This window comes from Panthera pardus, unplaced genomic scaffold, assembly GCF_024362965.1.
Source record: "Panthera pardus isolate Hobbes unplaced genomic scaffold, ASM2436296v1 HiC_scaffold_24, whole genome shotgun sequence".
In the NCBI taxonomy this organism is placed as follows: Eukaryota; Metazoa; Chordata; class Mammalia; order Carnivora; family Felidae; genus Panthera; species Panthera pardus.
The window spans coordinates 22,320,936-22,333,166 of record NW_026526810.1 but is presented as its reverse complement, the minus strand read 5'-3'; the positions used below and the strand labels follow the sequence as shown (position 1 = coordinate 22,333,166).

Here is a 12,231-nt window from a genome sequence, read left to right as displayed (position 1 = left end):
TGGTACATACATTATGAAAAACAATATAGAGATTTCTATCAAAAATTGAAAAATAGAAATAGTATATGATCTAGTAATTCTGCAGATGATTTACCTAAAGAAAATAAATACACTAATTTGAAAAGATTTATACACCCTTATGTTTATGGCAGTGTTACTTATAATAGTGAAGATTTATGGAATCAACTCAATAGTCCATTGATAGATGAATGGATAATGAAGATGTGATGCACATGTGTGTGTGCGCATGTGCACACACACATACATATTGAATATGACTCAGCCATAAGAAAGTATGACATATTGCCATTGGAGCAACAAGAATGGACCTAGAGGGTATAATGCTAAATGAAATCAGTCAGAAGAAGACCAAAACTATGTGATTTCTCTCACATGTGGAATTTAAGAAACAAAACAGATGAATGTAGGGGAAGGGAAAAGAAAAAAAGAGGGAAGCAAACCAAAAGTGACTCTTAACTACCGAGAGCAAAGTGACGATTGATGGAGGGAAGTGGGTGTGGGGGAGGTGTGTTAAATAGGTGATGGGTATTGAAAAGTGCACTTGTGATGAGCACTGGGTGTTATATGTAAGTGATGAATCATTAAATTCTACTCTTGAAAACAAGGTTGTATGTTTTTTAAAATCATGGAGTTGAATTTATCAAATGTTTTATCTCCTTATATAGATATGTTCATGTAAAATATCTCCTTTAATCTGATCTAATGTGATGATTAATTTTTTAATATTTAATCAAGCCTGCATTCCTGGGATAAACCCAACTTGGTTTTGATGTAGTATAGGAATTTATTCATATAAGTATGGTTTTTAACTTAAAGGGTGAGATAACCCTATATTTTTTTAATTAATAAACATTTTTCTGAACTATAACATAAACAGAATAATACACAAATGAATAAATCTGCAGCTTGGTGAATTGTCACCATGCCCCTGTATCCTCTAACCTGGTCAAAATATGGAATATTTAGCAGCACCACAGGATCCCTCCCATGTATCTTCCAAATTACCACCCCTTCTTCAACCTTAATAATAATCACTATACAAGCTTCTTGCACTTTTTAGCCTAATTGGTTTTATGCCTAGGAATGAGGTTGCTGGTCTCTGGGTTATTGCAAATGTTCTGCATTAGTAAACACTGCCAAATTGTTTAGCAATATAGTTGTACAGTTTACATTTTCACTAGCATTTTGAATATTCTTGATGCTCTATATTGTTGTCTAAAATTGGAGTAGACAGTTTTTAAGAAAATTTTTTTACAATTTTATTGTGATATAATTGACATATGAAAAATTGCATTTATTAAAGTGTACTATTTCATGAGTTTTCACATATGTAATCTCTGAAACCATCAGCATGATTAAGGTAATGAACATAACCATCATCCCTCCAGATTTTCTCGTGCTGTTTGATAGTCCATCTCTCCTTCCCTCTACCCTCCTCTCCAGACAGCCAATGATTTACTTTCTCTTTTGTCTTTCACTTTCTTTTACTCAGCATTATTATTTTGAGATTCCTTCAGATTGTTACTTGTACATACAGCTTCTTTTTTATTGCTAATTAGTATATACCCATATACTAATTATGCATTTTTCTATTGATAGAAATTTGGGTTTATTCCACTTTTTTGGTCATTATAAATAAGCTTTTCTGAATGTTTGTATATGAGTACTTTTTGTGGACATATGCTTTCATTTCTCTTGGGCACATAGCTAGGAGATGGATGGCTGGGTTATAGGGTTGATGTATGTTTAACTTTTTAAGAAACTACAAAATGTTTTTCCAAAATTAGTCACACCATTTTAAATACCCACTAGTAGTGAAGGAGTTTCAGTTTCTTCAAAGCCTTGACAACACTTGGTGGATCAGTTTTTTAAACGTATGCCTTTCTAGTTGGAATATTGTGCTGTTGCATTGTGATTGTAATTTGCATTTCTCTGATGACTGATGTTCAGCATCTTTGCATGTGCTTATTAGCCATTCATCTATCTTCTTTGGTAAAACATCTACTCATATCTTTTGCCCATTTTTCAAGTGAGTCCTTCATTATTATTGAATTGTAAAAATTCTTTATATATTCTGGATTCCCATCCTTTCAGGTATGACTTAGAATTTGTGGCTTATCTTTTTATCTTTTAAATAGTTATTTGAAGTGCAAAAGTTTTAATTTTAATAAAACCCAATATATCAAACTTGTTTTATGTATGAAGCTTTTGGTGTCATATCTAAGAAATCTTGCCAAACTCAAAATCACAAAGATTATTTTTCGCATATTTTCTTCAAGAAGTGTTTCAGTTTGGCACTTACATTTAGGTCTATAAGTCCATTTTTCTTGTGACTTTATTTAATTTAATGACTTTTATTTTTAGTGTAGTTGACACACAGTGTTACATTAGTTTCAGGTCTACAACTTAGTGACTTGACAAGTTTATACATTATGCTTTGTTTGCCACACGTGTAGCTACCATTTGTCCTGTTACATCACTATTACAGTATCATTGACTGTATTCCTTATGCTGTGCCTTTTATTCCCATGACTTATTCATTCCGTAACTGGAAACCTGTATCTCCCTATAGCCTTCACCCATTTTGCCCAACTCTCCATATCCCTCCCTTCTGGCAGCCATCAGTTTTCTATATTAATAGGTCTGATTCTGATTTTGTTTGTTTGTTCATGTATTCTTTTCCTTTTAAGGTAACTTTTATGTATGGTATGAAACAAAGATCTAAATTTATTTGCATATGGATATCTATCACAGCATCATTTGTTGAAAGACTATTCTTTCACCATTTATTGCCTTGCCACCTGTTCAAGATCAATTAGTCATACATGTAAGGGTTTATTTATGGATCTGTGCTGTTCTATTCATATGTATATTTCTATTCTTATGCCAGTACCAGACTGTCAATTACTGTGGCTTCATAGCAAGTTTTGGAATCATGCTATGTAAGTTCTCTTACTTTGTCTCTTTCAAAACTGTATTTTCATGTAAGTTTTAGGTTTGCCAGTTTCTACAAAATAGCTTGCAGGGATTTTGGTAGGAATTGCCTTGAATCTATAGATCATTGTGGGAAGAGTTGCCATCTTTACAATATTGTATATTCTGATCCATGAATATGATATCTCTATATCTCCTTTAATTTATCTCAATAGTGTTTTATAGTTTTTAGTTATAGTTCTAATTTGTAGGTCTTGCACTTTTTTTCTTAAATGTATTCTAAATACTCTTCTTGAAGTCATTGTGATTGGAATTATTTTATTTTTGGTAGTATTTGTTGCTAGTATACAGAAAGACAATCAATTTTTTATATATTTCATTTTACAACTTTGTTTTTTATTACCTGCTCAGTTTTCTTACTAGTTTTGATGGTGTTTTCTTTTTGTTGTTGTTGTTGTTTTTCCTTAGGATGTTTTACATATAGACTCACATCATCTGGAAATTACGAGTGTTATACTTCTTGCTTTCTAGTATGAATGTCTTTTTTTTTTCCGTTGTCTTTTGCACTGGCTACATGCCAGCAGTATAATTTTAGTAGAGGCTGTGATATTGTATATACTTACTTTGTTCGTAATTTTAGTAGTGAGGCATTTAGTCTTTCCCTGTTACCAATGATGTTAGTTGTAGGTTTTTCTTAAATCCCCATTATTAGATTGAGGAAATTCTCTTGTATTTCTAGTTTGTTGAGTGCTTTTTAGCATGAATGGACTGAGTTTTGTTAAATAAATGCGCTTTTTTTCTTTTTGCACATCCATTAGGAGGATTGTGCAGAGTTTTTTTGTATGTTGTAGTTATTACATTAATTCATTTTCAATATTAAACCAACCTTGCATGCCTGAGTTAATTTCTACTTGGTCATGGTGTATACTCATTTTTATATGTTCCTAATTTCTTGTTAAGGATATTTACATGAGGGATATTGGTGTATAATTTTCTCATGATGTCTTTGGTTTTCATTCCTCATAGAATATGATGGAAGTGGTTTTTCTTGCACTATTTAGGGGAACTGTTTGTGTTAGGATCAGCATTATTTTTTTAAATATAATTTGCCAGAGAATCTGTCTAGGCTTGGATTTTTCTTTTGGGGGAGATTTTAAATTACCAACTCATTTTTTTTTCATGTTTCAAGTTTTATTAAATTCTGGTTAGTTAAGGGATTCATCACTTACATATAACACACAGTGCTCATCACAACAAGTGCCCTCCTTAATACCCATCACCTATTTAGCATTTTATGGTCTATTGGGATTTTTTTGTTTCTTATTCAGTCAGCTTTCATAATTTGTGTCTTATTAGGAATTTGACCTTTCCATTTAAGTTCTCTGTTTTTATATATTTATAAAGTTCATTATTTCTAATAAGTAATTTCACTATGATCTATAGTGATGTCTCTTTCATTCCTAATTTTTGTTTACTTTGGGTTTCATTAGCTCTGCTTTTCCTACTTTTATGAGGTTGAATCTTTAGTTGATAGATTTTATATATTTCTACATTCCCTTTTAAATTTTAAAAATTAAAAAAAAATTTTTTAATGTTGATTTTAGAGAGAGAGAGAAAGCGTGAGTGGGGGAGGGGTAGAGGGAGAGGGAGACGGAGGATCCGAAGCAGGGTCCTCAGAGAGCCCTAGGTAGGGCGTGAACTCATGAACCGTGAGTTCATGACCAGAGCCAAAGTTGGATGCTTAACTGACTGAGCCACCCAGGTGCCCCTATTTCTACTTTCCTAATTCAAACATTTAAGGGTATAAAGTTTTTTCTCAGCACTTCTTTAACTTCATCCCATCAATTTTGATATGTTAATTTTAATTAAAGATACTTTCTAATATTTTTTAGATTTTTTTGATACATGAATTATGTAGAATCATGCTTAGTTTCCAAATATTTGGTGATATATCCCCAATTTTCTGTTGTTTTATAATTAAATCTTTTGTAGTCGAGGAATATTCTTTGTATAATTTTAGTCCCTTTAAATTCATTGAGATTATTTTATGACCTTGAATGTAAACTATTCTGGAGAAAGTCCTACAAGCTGTTGTAAAGTGTTTGTGTTCTGCTGTTGTTGGGTCAAGTGTTTTTTGTTTTTGTTTTTTTTTAATGTTTTACTTATTTTGAGAGAGAGCGGGGGAGGGGCAGAGAAAGAGAGAGAGAGAGAGAGAGAGAGAGAATCCCAAGCAAGCTCTGCACTGTCAATGCAGAACCGGATCTGTGGGGCTCAGTCCCATGAACCTGTGAAATCATGACCTGAACTGAAATCAAGAATCTGATGCTTAAAGAACTGAACCACTCAGGCACCCAGGATGGAGTATTCTTTAAATGTCAGTTAAGTTAGTTGGTAGTTTTGTCTAGGCTTCTGTATACTTACTGATTTTCTGTCTAGTTTTATTAATTTCTGATAGACTGTTATGGAATTCCCCTGGAAAGCCATCTGGCCCTGGACTCTTGTTTTTTGGCAGATTTTTGATTACTAATTCGATTTCCTTACTGGTTATGGGTCTGTTCAAATTTTCTATTTCTTCCTGTTTCAGTTTTGGTAGTGTATATGTTTCTAGGAATTTGTCCATTTCTTCCAGATTGCCCATTTTATTGGCACATAATTTCTCATAATATTCTCTTATTATTGTTTTTATTTCTGCTGTGTTGGTTGTGATCTCTCCTCTTTCATTCTTAATTTTATTTATTTGGGTCCTTTCCTTTTTCTTTTCGATCAAACTGGCTAGTGGTTTATCGATTTTGTTAATTCTTGCAAAGAACCAGCTTCTGGTTTCATTGATGTGTTCTGTTTTTTGGGTTTTGATAGCATTAATTTCTGCTCTAATCTTTATTATTTCCTCTCTTCTGTCGGTTTTGAGTTTTATTTGCTATTCTTTTTCCAGCTCTTTAAGGTGTAAGGTTAGGTTCTGTATCTGAGACCTTTCTTCCTTCTTTAGGAAAGCCTAGATTGCTGTATACTTTCCTCTTATGACTGCCTTTGCTGCATCCCAGAGGTTTTGGGTGGTGGTGTTATCACTTTCATTGACTTCCATATACTTTTGAAATACTGTTGAATTGTCTATTTATATTCTCAGTTTTGACAATTTTTGCTTTGTGTATTTTGGTGTCTCAATGTTAGGGGCATATAATATCTTCCTTGGGTATTGACCCTTCCATCATTATGAAATGTTCCTCTTTCACATTTAAAAAAAAATATTTCTTGCTATAAAGTCAATTTTTTTCTATTTTAAATATAGCCATGACTATAGTTTACATGAAATGTCTTTTTCTGTCCTTCTACATTCATACTTTTGTGTCTTTTTTATCTAACCTGTGTCTCATATGGTCTAAATAAAGTTGAAGTTACTTTTTGATCTAGTCTGCTAGTTTCTGCTTTTTCATGAAAGTGTTTTGTCCATTCTCATTGAATATAATTATTGATATAATTACATTTATATTTTCTATTTTGATCCTTGTTTTCTATACATCTCAAGTTTTTTTTGTTCTCTTACTACTGCTTTTTTTCTTAATACTTTTTTAGTGTATTTAAATTTTTCTCTTGATTTTTAAAACTATTATTTTAGTTGTTTGCTTAGTGGTTGCTCTCTTTACTACAATACAAAGTAAAGAAGTAGATTATTAAAATCTACTTTTGATTAAAACGAACTTAATTTTGGTAAGATAGAGTAACTTTGTTCCACTATAGGTCTATATCCTTTTCCTCTAGTGTTGTCATTGTCACATATATCTATACATGTGGTAAACTCAACAATCCAGTGATAGAATTATCTCTTTCTGTAGTGTCACATTTTTCAAAGAAATTAGAATAAAAGAGAAAATACATTTATAAGTTCCTTTATACTAATTAACATATTTACCATTTCTGGTGTACTTCATGTTCTTTGTTTATGGATTCAGGTTACTTTTTGGCATAATTTCTCTTTAGCTAGATGGCCTTTCTTCAGTATTTTCTACGAAGGGAGTTTTGCTGTCATTGAATTATCTTGGTATTCACTTATCTAGGAATATTTTGACTTCATTTTGTTTTTGTTTTTAAAAAGTTTTGTTGTTGAAGTATCATTGGCGTTTTCCTTCATTCTGAATGATATTTTTGGCAGATTTATTTAGAGTTCTTGTTTTTTTTCTTTTTTGTTTTCAGTAGTTTGAATTTTTTGACTTCTGTTTTTTTCTTTTTTTTTTTTTTTTTTTATTTATTTTTTTTTAACGTTTATTTATTTTTGAGACAGAGAGAGACAGAGCATGAACGGGGGAGGGGCAGAGAGAGAGGGACACACAGAACTGGAAGCAGGCTCCAGGCTCTGAGCCATCAGCCCAGAGCCTGACGCGGGGCTCGAACTCACGGTCCGTGAGATCGTGACCTGAGGTGAAGTCGGACGCTCAACCGACTGAGCCACCCAGGCGCCCCACTTCTGTTTTTTTCTGATGAAAAGTTAGCCATTAATCATATTGGTTTTTCCTCTGTATATGGTGAGTTGTTTTTTTCTTCCTGCTCTCAGAATTTTCTGCCTGTGTGTAACCAGTTTCATTCTGATTTGTCTAGGTTTATTGTCTTCATGGTTATTCTGTTCTGTACATATCAAGTTTGGGAAGTGTTTGGCCATTATTTGTTCAGATATTTGTCATTTCTCTTCTGAGTTGTCACAGTTTCTTAAACTTTGCATGGTTTTGATGACCTTGACCGTTTTAGGTAGTGGTCAGGTATATTGTAGAGTGTTCCTCAGGTAGGACTTGTCTGATGCTCTTCTTATGGTGAAATTGATGTTATAGCTTTTGGGGAAGAAGAGCACAGACGTGACTGTGAATTACCATTTGTAACATGTCAGAGGTTCATGCTATCAATTGGACTTATCACTGATTTTATTAACCTTGATCACTTGGCTAAGCTAGTGTTTGTCAGGTTTCTCCATTGTTACTTTAAAAATTTCTCTATGCTGTCCCCGGTGGAAGCAAGCCACTAAGCATAGGCCATGCTGAAAATGTGGGGAATTATTCTTTACCTCCTTGAGGGAAGAATTCCTACGTTAATTGTTTATAATTTTTCTGTACAGGACAGTTGTCTATTCTCTCCTATTTATTCATTTAAATGTTTTTTTTTAACGTCAGTGTGGACTTATATATATTATATATATACATATATATATACATATATAATTATAAAATTATACATTGTGCTGTAAACCAGTATTATTTATATTGTTACTCAAATTGTTCCAGCTTTGGACATTGGGAGCTATTTCATATGGAATCATCCATTTGTTTAAGGATTCTTGGTTTCTTTTATTGGAAAGGTTTTTAAAAAAACTTTCTATTTTTCTGTTGAGATTCCCTATTTGTTGAATCATTGCCATAATATTTTTCTTTAGTTTGGCATACTTTCTTTTAATTCTTTGAACATATTTGTAACAGCTGTTTTGTAGTCTTTGTCTACTAAATACAGCATATGGCCTCATTCAGGGACAGTTTCAATTGACTGCTTTTTCTTTTCTTTTTTTTTTTTTTTTTTTTAAGTTTATCTATTTTTCAGAGAGTACAAGAGAAAGCATAAGTGGGGGAGGGACAGAGAGAGGGAGGGAGAGAGAGAGAATCCCAAGCAGGCTCCACACTGTCAGTGTGGAGCCCAATGCTGGTCTTGAACTCACAAACTGAGATTGTGACCTGAGCTGAAGTCTGATGCTTAACTGACTGAACCACCCAGGTGCCCCTAGTTGACTGATTTTTTCAAAGCCTGGTCATGCTTCTTTGTATGTCTCATAATTTATGATTGTTTCTTTTCCTGTTATTTTTGTCTTTGTGAGTTTATGCCTATTCTATTCATTTCTTGTGGTTTTTTGGAAGGGAACAGAAATAAATATGTTTTCAACATGCCGTGTGTATTTTTTATTTATTTTATTTATTTTAAATTTTAGTTAACATACAATACAATATTGGTTTCAGGAGTAGAATTCAGTGATTCATCATTTATATGCAACACCCAGTACTCAGCACAAGTGCCCTCCTTAATACGAATCACCCATCTAGCCCATCTCCCACCCACCTCCCTCCAACAACCCTCAGTTTGTTCTCTGTCATTGAGAGTTTCTTGTGGTTTGTTTCCCTCTCTCATCTTCTTCCCCCACCCTTCCTTCCCCTATGTTCATCTGTTTTGTTGTTTAAATTCCATGTGAGTGAAATCATATGGTAATTATCTTTCTCTGTTTGACTTATCTCTCTTAGCATAATACCTTCTAGCTCCATCAATGTCATTGTAAATGGCAAGATTTCATTCTTTTTGCTGGCTAATATTCAAGTGTGTGTGTGTGTGTGTGTGTGTGTCTCACACACACACACAAACCCCACATCTACTTTACCCATTCATCATTTGATGGACATTTGGGCTGTCCATAATATGCTATTGTTGAGAATGCTGCTATAAACATTGGGGTGCATATACCCCTTTGAATCTGTATTTTTGTATCCTTTGGGTAAATACCTAATAGTGCCATTGCTGGATCAAAGGGTAGTGAAAGTAAACAGCAAGCTAGATCTTTTTTCCCCTAGATCTCAAGCTTTTGATCCATAGACTTGGTGCAAGCAAGTTGCTTATGCTGTTTTTCTGGGGAAGAGGCCTGTTGTGCTGATTCTCAGGCTGACTTGTTGCAGTGGAAATGTGCCTTCAGGGCATGGGGGTGGGGCTTGGTGTAAATGGCTCTGGCCTCTGCTAGTTGATATAGTTTTGCTCCCTGAGGGCTCTCCATGCTGATGGGTGAGTTGAATATGGCTGTGCTCCCCTCTCTAGCCCCAGAGCTGAAAGATAATGCCTCCTACTGTTCAGGGGAACCCTCACAGAAGAACAGTCACCCCTCTTGTCACCCCTGTTTCTGTCAGAACCCTGCATTCACTCTACCTGTGTCCTAGCTTCTTTATCTCAGGCCCATGACTGAGTTTCAGAACTCCAAATTTTAGGGACTCTGGAGGCATGGACCATTGCTTTTTTTCTGGGGGAGGGCCTTGGAATGCTTTTGCTGGCCTGTGGGAGGAAAACAGTGGCAGGACTGTAGCAGTTCAGGGTTTATGTCAAAATGTAGCAGAACACCAACAACTCTGCTTGCTGCCCTCAGCCCTTATTCTGCTCCTGTGCCTGGATATAGTGCAGCACCTTTGCCCCACCTGCCCTTTTTGTGACCGAGGGGATCCTCAGACCACGCTGTCACTTCTGGGATTCCTCCCTGCTTTCCTACTCGGGCACCTTTAAGCCAGGCAATTCCTCCACTGTAGCAGACTTCTACAAGTTCAGATTTTACACTCCACTGCTTATAATACTTTGCGATAGCCTCCGTAAGTAGGCTCCCTCCCCACTGCTATACCCACAGCTATGTTTCCCCCAAGACCACTCTCTGCACCTCCTGCCTTCCAAAAGGTGGTTGCTTTTCTACTTGTAGACTTGCAGTTTTTGTTTTCTTAGACCTCTGGTTGATTTCTTAGGTGTTAAGAATGATTTTTATCAAATCATTGTGAGGTCTGTTTAGTGTTTTGGAGGAACAAGACAAGCTTAGGATCTCCCTACTTGTTGCCAATTTAACTCCTCCCTCTCAACATGCCATATTTAAATGAGAGTTCCAGTGGTAGTTAGTATTTAAATCCATACCTGGGTCTGTGTCCAGAAATCTATTATTTTTAAATTTCTTTTTAACATTTATTTATTTTTGACAGGGAGAGAGTGCTGTCAGGGGAGGTGCAGAGAGAGAGAGGGAGACAAGGGATTTGAAGCAGGCTCTATGCTGGCAGCAGAAAACCCAATATGGGCTGGAGCTCATGAACCATGAGATGAAGACCTGAGCTGAAGTTGGATGCTTAACTGACTGAGCCACCCAGATGCCCCCAGAAACCTATTTTTATAACTGAAAACTTGTGTTGCTTTTTAAACATTTATTGAGCAGTGTATTTGGGACATAGGCACTCAGAAAGAATAATTTAAAAAATAATAATTCTGTAGAATATATAAGCCTATGTATCCTAATCATTTTTAACCTCGTGAAGTTCGATTCTCCAAGCAGTTGAGTTTATCGTTTTTTACTATCTTCTTACAGAGACAGGGAAGAGCGATTGGCTGCACTCACAGCTGCTCAACAAGAAGCAATGGAAGAGCTCCAAAAAAAAATTCAGCTTAAGGTAAGGATAGTATATATTTCAATTTGAAATTTTAGAGCTTTCAATGGCACATGAGATTAAATCTTTTATTTAAGGAATTGTATAAAATTTTAATTTGTATTCTTAATATTTGGTTAATAAGACTTCCATGATTTGGTTTTGGTCCGTTCTAATTCAACTGTCTGAAAAATTTATTTTAATATGATAAAATGATGAGAATAATTAAAGGAATTTTAATTTTCCTGTTTTTACTAACCAATTTGTTAGTGACTTGAAGGCATTACTCTTTGGTTTCTGATAGTTATACTTTTTAATTATCTACAAATAAACAAAAAATGATTAGTATAATTAGTTTCACTTGATTTTCAGTGCCTATGAATTGTGCGATTGTAACTTGGGAAATTATGATAAACTATTTTCTAGAAAATCTTTACCATTAGTAATACAGTTTCTAGCAGTATATTTTACACTGTGTAACAATTACTTATACATTGTCTCCTCACAGAGATAGTACATTCCATAAGGTAGAGGGCCATATTTTATCACAGGACTTTATCATTCACTAAAATTTAATGTACCAAAAATCTGTTAGGCCTTCTAGTAGACGTGGGGTTAATGAGATGAGTAAGTCATGATTCTAAATTCCAAGAAACTCTTAATGTAGTGTGAGAATCAGTTGCTAAACAGATAATTTCCATATGGACTTGGAGTGCTATGAAAGTATGGATGAGGACACTGAGTTTGATGTGAAGCATTTCAGAAGTCAGGAAAAAATTTTAGAGAATAACTCCTGAGCTGAATCTTGAATGGGTAGGAGAATAGGTAGGTGGGTGGGATGACATTTCCAATCATATGAAAAAGTATGAGTGTTAAGTCAGAATTCTGGAATTGTGTTTTTTCAGCTTGGTTATGTTTTTTGTTTTGGGGGTAAGTCACTGGAGGTGTGGAGAACCAGAAATGGTGGTGTGGAGTTGGTGTGGTAGAAGTCTGCATCATGTTGGGGTTTGTCTGCTATGAGGATGTGCTTGGTCTTTACGTAGGGGTCAACATTTCTGAAAGTGTGTTCCCAGAAGTGCTTCTCAAAAGTGTGTTGTAGTCA

The 12,231-nt window shown here is 34.7% G+C and overlaps 1 protein-coding gene across 3 annotated transcripts in view; it reads left to right on the top strand.

Moving 5' to 3' along the window:
- Nucleotides 1-12,231, top strand: part of SCAPER (S-phase cyclin A associated protein in the ER) — a 504,168-nt gene that overhangs the window by 163,634 nt on the left and 328,303 nt on the right. For all 3 annotated transcript variants that reach the window (XM_019441359.2, XM_019441358.2, XM_019441356.2), the window contains one exon: nucleotides 11,072-11,153. In XM_019441359.2, coding sequence (XP_019296904.1) covers nucleotides 11,072-11,153 — 82 coding nt within the window. The remainder of the gene's footprint in view (nucleotides 1-11,071; nucleotides 11,154-12,231) is intronic.